Here is a 6,000-nt window from a genome sequence, read left to right on the forward strand (position 1 = left end):
CAAAACCAAAAACATTCAAATATATATCTTATATATTAAATAATGATAATTGTTCAAGATTGAACTAGTGTGTCTATCAAGATGTGCATTTAAAATTGTACCATAGATATTGTTGGGAAGTATTAATTATGTTTAATCAAAAAGTGGTGTGTAGATGCCATATCTCTTTCAAGAACCTTTTTTTTTTTTTTTAGAAACTTTTTCAAGACATAAACTTGAGAAACTTAAAGGCCATTTAATTAAGAGGTAATCATCCATATACTGTTAGTGTAAAGTTTTTTTATATTAGTAACCAATTATATCTTTTAAAGTTACTTATTTTATTATTATTTCATTAAATAAGCAACTGACATGATACTATTAAAATATGAGTTAATCACTTATACATTGTCAGTGTAAATTTTTTTTATACTGGCAATCAATTATATCTTTTAATTGTGTCATGTCACTATAAATATATTAACTTTTAACAGTGACATGACACAATTAAAAGATATAATTGGTTGCAAGTGTAAAAATATTTTATACTAACAATGTATAGGCAATTAGCTCTTAAAATATATGATTAATTGCCAACGTAAAAAAACTTTACACTGAAAATGTATAGGCGATTAACTCTTTAACTAAAGACTTCCATTCCCAAACCAAACACGGATAGTGAGACCTTGTGTCCACCATTAGAACCCTTACCAATAAGTACAGGTAAAATATCGAATACAATTAGACAACATTTGAATCAATAGGCATGAAGTAAAAGCCATAGAAGCATGCATAGAGATAGCTTAATTTGATTTGTTGGTTGTCTGGGTGAGTATAAAAAGTAAACAAAAAAATATAGAAAAAATAAAAATGCAGTGATATTGGTGAGACAATAAATTATTAAGTAGTTCTAAATTAGTTATATATATATATATATATATATATATATATATATATATATATATATTTCAACTTTTTAAAATAATCAAAAGTTAAAAAGAATCTAAAATCAGACTAAAATCAGAAATAAAATCTTTTTAATTATTTTTTATAATTATTAACAAATATAAATTAATTTCTGTTTTTTTAATCTCTAAAAAATAATCACTAATCTAAAATCTTATTAAAAATTAGAAATAATTTTTAAAAAAGTAATTTTATAATCATTAACAAATATAAATTAGTTTCTATTGTTTTAATCTCTAAAAGAATATTACTTGTTTATTTTGCATAAGAATCACTTTTATTTTTAAAATCTGGGATAATAAAATAGGCCCTTAATTAAAAAAAAAAGATAATCATTACTAAAAAAAAAAGTGATTATTATCCAAATACAAATTTAAACGCACGAATCCTTCGACAAAGATGAATAATATTTGGAGTAAGAAAGTCCAGCAATAAGCTTCTAGCAAATGAAGAATAAATATATATAATGTGAGGTTAATCCATCCATAATGAAAGTGACGCACCAAAAGTGTCCCCCTTAACAACTATCATATTGTTTAATCATAAAACCAAAATACTAAGGGGTTATCCCAGGATAACAGAAAAAGGAAAACCAAACTAGACTGGATATGATGGTAGAACTAGAGTACAAAAACGTCAAATTCTCCAGCCTGCTATTTTGCTTAGCACTTCACCTCCTTCAAAGTATATGCAAAGTACAGAAATGTGGGATCAGTAGCACCATCCTTGTAGTAGGCAAACACCAAGATACCATCATCATGCATGCTCTCCCCAACAAAGCTGCCAAAAGCAAAAAAAATTGAATTATATGTAAACATTCTAATGAACGCGTACAAATCAATTAAATACGCATTTATCATATAGTTTAATATAATATATATAGAGGTGACACTTACAACTGAAGATCACTGATCTTGGAGATGAGGAATTTAATTGCTCCTTCAATGTGCTTTTTAAAAAGCACTTGTTTCTCTTCGTCAAGTTTGGGAGTCAACAATTTGATATACCTCTTCATGAAGACAAGAAACTGCTTCTTGTCAAAAGCAGGTTGCTCCTGCATTAAAAAATTATGCAACAAGACAATTATTCTCCGACCTTAGTCCAAGAAAATACTAAAATTGAAGAAAGAATAAGGGGAATATATATATATATATCATTGTCCATACCTGAAGTCTGAATGTGTCAACAATGTCAACAACCTTAACAGCTTGGTCATCAACACCCTCATCTTCTCCACCTTCAGCAGAAGGGTTTGCACCAATGTCTACATCAACAGCTCCTTTAACAACCCACTACATGCAAACATGTCTTATACATTGTCAAAACATGATCAACCACACTACTTATTCAAATAATAAAATTTAATATATGATGTCAACCAATAAAAAATCATGCATTGTTTATTGTCATTGGTAATGATATTTAAAGAAGATAATCGAGATTCAAGTGACCTTGCCAGCAACTTCCCACAGCATTCCATTCTGGATTTCTTTGTATGGGAAGGAATCGGAGAGAAGCTCATCACCTACACAACGTGAAATGCATTACCAATGTTACTCAACGCAATCAACGTATCAAAATACATAAAATGAAGCGACAGATATATACCTGTAAGGAGGTCCTGATAAACTAACATATTTGCAGAGATTGATCGCTTCAAGTTGAAGGATGGAGCGAGTTTGGACACATTGATGTGAAGGCTCAGAGACGTATTTATAGATGAACTTTGAAGGAGGCGCAACAATTCTCGATTTTCAAATTCCCAATCACTCCTTTTTTTTCGAATATTATCCAATCTTTTGGTCGTTCAGATAAATATCATCTAATCTAATCTTAAATTCTTTGATTTTATCTTCTAAAAAATCTAGACTTATCTTATATAAAATATATAATATAATCTGGACAGTAAAATTAAATAATCTTTTTTTTTTCTCCTTCTATTGGATATGTATATGTATTTTATATATACATTACTCACGTAACTAGATAAAAATATTTTATTTCAAGTATTTCATATTATCATTATTTTATTTTTATCTGTAAATTAGATTTGTTTTTGGAGTAATTATTTATCATTTTCAATCTATTATATCTTTTATACATATCTCTAAATTATATTTTACATTTTAAATAATTTATATTATGACACAAAATTATTTCTATTTATAGAAAATTTATTGAATTTAATATATATATATATATATATATATATATATATATATATGTGTGTGTATGTGATAAATACAAATTGAGATAAACAAATTTCTTTTTAAAAAAATCCTTAATAACTTTTCATTAAAGAAAAGTGTTTAAAAACAATTTCCTTAAATAAAAGTCTCTAAAAATACTATAATTGTGCAAAATAATTATTCTTATTTAATATATAAAATAAAAATGGATGATAATGATAAGTAGACTATATATTCTAAATTATTTATCTACGAACTTTAAGTTATATGAAAATAAATACTTGTTTTGTACAGATAACATACTAGTAATTAACAAATATGTAAATGATATATAACTAGTATTTTAGTCTATGAATTATATAAATATTGATATTTATTTTTATGTGATTAAAATATATAAGAAATAACAAAATCTAAATATATAAATTATAATATAATTGAAATTAAAATTTATAATAATGAAATAAATATATGTAAATATATAAATTATATTTTAAATTTTATAATGAATGATTTAAATCATGATATTAAATTATTTTTAAATATTGATAAATTTAAAAAATATTGAATTTTAATTTATTTAGAGATAAAGTAGATAAAATAGATTGTAAAGGAATAAGAAATTAAAAAAAAGTAAAGTATATAAGTAAAGATAGAAAGTTGACAATCAATCCCCTATATATTAAATACAATTGATTATCTTATACACAAGTGTTAAGAATTTCACCCAGAGAATTTTAAATTTTTTTGAACTACATATCTATTTTAGTTTTTCTTTATCATAATTATTTATTAATTAAATATTAATTTTTTAAAAAATAATTAAAGTTATCTTGTATTGTAATATAAATTATTTATCATAAATTTAAAATATAATTTATATATTTAAAAATATTTATTTATTCAAAATTTAAATATATAATAAATATTTAATTTCTACATTGTACATACTAAAATATTAGTTTGAGATGATTAAAAGATAAATTATTTTACTAATTGTGAGAGTGTGAGAAACACACAATTTGATGAAATAAAAAGTATAATATCAAAATTATCTAAATAAGAGGGGGACGAGTGAGAGTCTAAAGATCATGCTAAAAAGATATAAAAATGAAAGTTTATATTAAAAATAATGATAAGTAAACCTAAAATCTCTAACAGCAGTAATCTTGATCGATTTGTGGTTGTTGTTTTCTTAATAAAAGAATATCTTAGTCAAAAGATACATTTATAGAAATTTATAATATACATATACGAAGGGGATTATAATTATACCGGTGTAACTTTTACCAAGTGTTACACCACTCAATAACTTTATATTAAATGTAAATTTTGTAAATTCAACCGTTAGATTAAAAATTCATATCACTTTATATGTGTATATCAAATTTTGTTAAAATTGAACAACAATTTGAAGGTAATCAAAGTGTTCATATTTTAGTATATTTTGAAATGAATATATATATATAGAAGGGTTATAATTACACCGGTGTAACTTTTACTAAGTATTACACTGCTTAATAACTTGATATTAAATGTAAATTTTGTAAATTCAACCGTTAGATTGAAAGCATATTTCTTAAATCATATATATAAAATTTTATATTAATCTAAGATGATTTTATATATATATATATATATATATATAGAAGGTTATAATTATATCGGTATAACTTTTACTAAGTATTACACCGCTCAATAACTTGATATTAAATGTAAATTTTTTAAATACAACCGTTAGATTGAAAGTTCATATCTCTTAGATCATATATACAAAATTTATATTAATCTAAGATGATTTGATACTTTATTTTTATAAAACAAAATTGACGTAATATATTTATTTCAAAATATACTAAAATATGAACACTTTGATTACCTTTACATTGTTGTTCAATTTTAACAAAATTTGACATATATGATCTAATAGATATGAACTTTCCATCTAACGGTTGGATTTACAAAATTCACATTTAATATAAAGTTATTGAACGATGTAACACTTTTACACCGGTGTTGTTTGAACCCTCCTTATATATATATATATATATATATATATATATATATATATATATATATATATATATATATATGAGGGGGTTATAATTACACCTGTGTAACTTTTACCAAGTATTACACCGTTCAATAACTTTATATTAATTGTGAATTTTATGAATCCAATCGTTAGATTGCAAGTTCATATCACTTTATATGTAAAGGTAATCAAAGTGTTCATATTTTAGTATATTTTGAAATGTATATATTACGTCAATTTTATTTTATGAGAATGAAGTATCAAATCATCTTAGATTAATATAAAATTTGATATATATGATCTAAGAGATATGAACTTTCAATCTAACGGTTGAATTTACAAAATTCACATTTAATATAAAGTTATTGAGCGGTGTAACACTTAATTAAAGTTACACCGGTGTCGTTTGAACCCTCCTCTATATATATATATATATATATACCAATAAAACTTTGTTAATAAAGAAAATACAATTAAATATCCAAAACAAGTTATATACGTCCAGACAAGTGAAAGAAAAAAGAAAAAAAGGACAAAGAGAAAAAAATAATAATAAAAAAAACAGCCTACGATTACAAGTTGAAATAAAATACTATAATACATGCTTACGAACTTGCGTTTCAAAAAATATCCATTTTCAAACCTATGTTCCCACGCAAAAATTTAGTACCCATTTATGTACGTAAATAAACGCATTTGTCTTCATAATTAATTTCTTACTAAAGAATACACAACAGGAAAAATAATTATCAATTCAATCAGTTAAATCTAAATTCAAATTAAGCCCGCTCAAATTACCCCAAATTCGGGTAATTTTGAAATCCCCTCACA

At 23.9% G+C, this 6,000-nt stretch overlaps 1 protein-coding gene across 1 annotated transcript; it reads right to left on the reverse strand.

The window, feature by feature from the left end:
- Window positions 1-1,377: 1,377 nt before the first annotated feature.
- LOC109809884 (translationally-controlled tumor protein homolog) lies at window positions 1,378-2,856 on the reverse strand. The gene is made up of 5 exons (XM_020373300.3): window positions 2,554-2,856; window positions 2,397-2,470; window positions 2,112-2,237; window positions 1,842-1,999; window positions 1,378-1,725 (listed from the first exon to the last, which is right to left on the reverse strand). Exons 1-5 carry the CDS (start codon window positions 2,579-2,581, stop codon window positions 1,608-1,610), a joined length of 504 nt encoding a protein of 167 aa, XP_020228889.1. The 5' UTR covers window positions 2,582-2,856; the 3' UTR covers window positions 1,378-1,607.
- Window positions 2,857-6,000: the final 3,144 nt, after the last annotated feature.

This window comes from Cajanus cajan, chromosome 5, assembly GCF_000230855.2.
Source record: "Cajanus cajan strain Asha chromosome 5, NIPB_CcT2T_4, whole genome shotgun sequence".
NCBI classification, from domain to species: domain Eukaryota; kingdom Viridiplantae; phylum Streptophyta; class Magnoliopsida; order Fabales; family Fabaceae; genus Cajanus; species Cajanus cajan.

Bases quoted from the DNA above. Each gene is read 5' to 3' on its own strand.
- LOC109809884 (XM_020373300.3), bottom strand. From the start codon at position 2,581: ATGTTAGTTTATCAGGACCTCCTTACAG. The intron at 2,471-2,553 runs GTATATATCTGT...CACGTTGTGTAG, and splicing joins TTATCAGGACCTCCTTACAG to GTGATGAGCTTCTCTCCGAT. The intron at 2,000-2,111 runs GTATGGACAATG...TTTTTAATGCAG, and splicing joins TTGACACATTCAGACTTCAG to GAGCAACCTGCTTTTGACAA.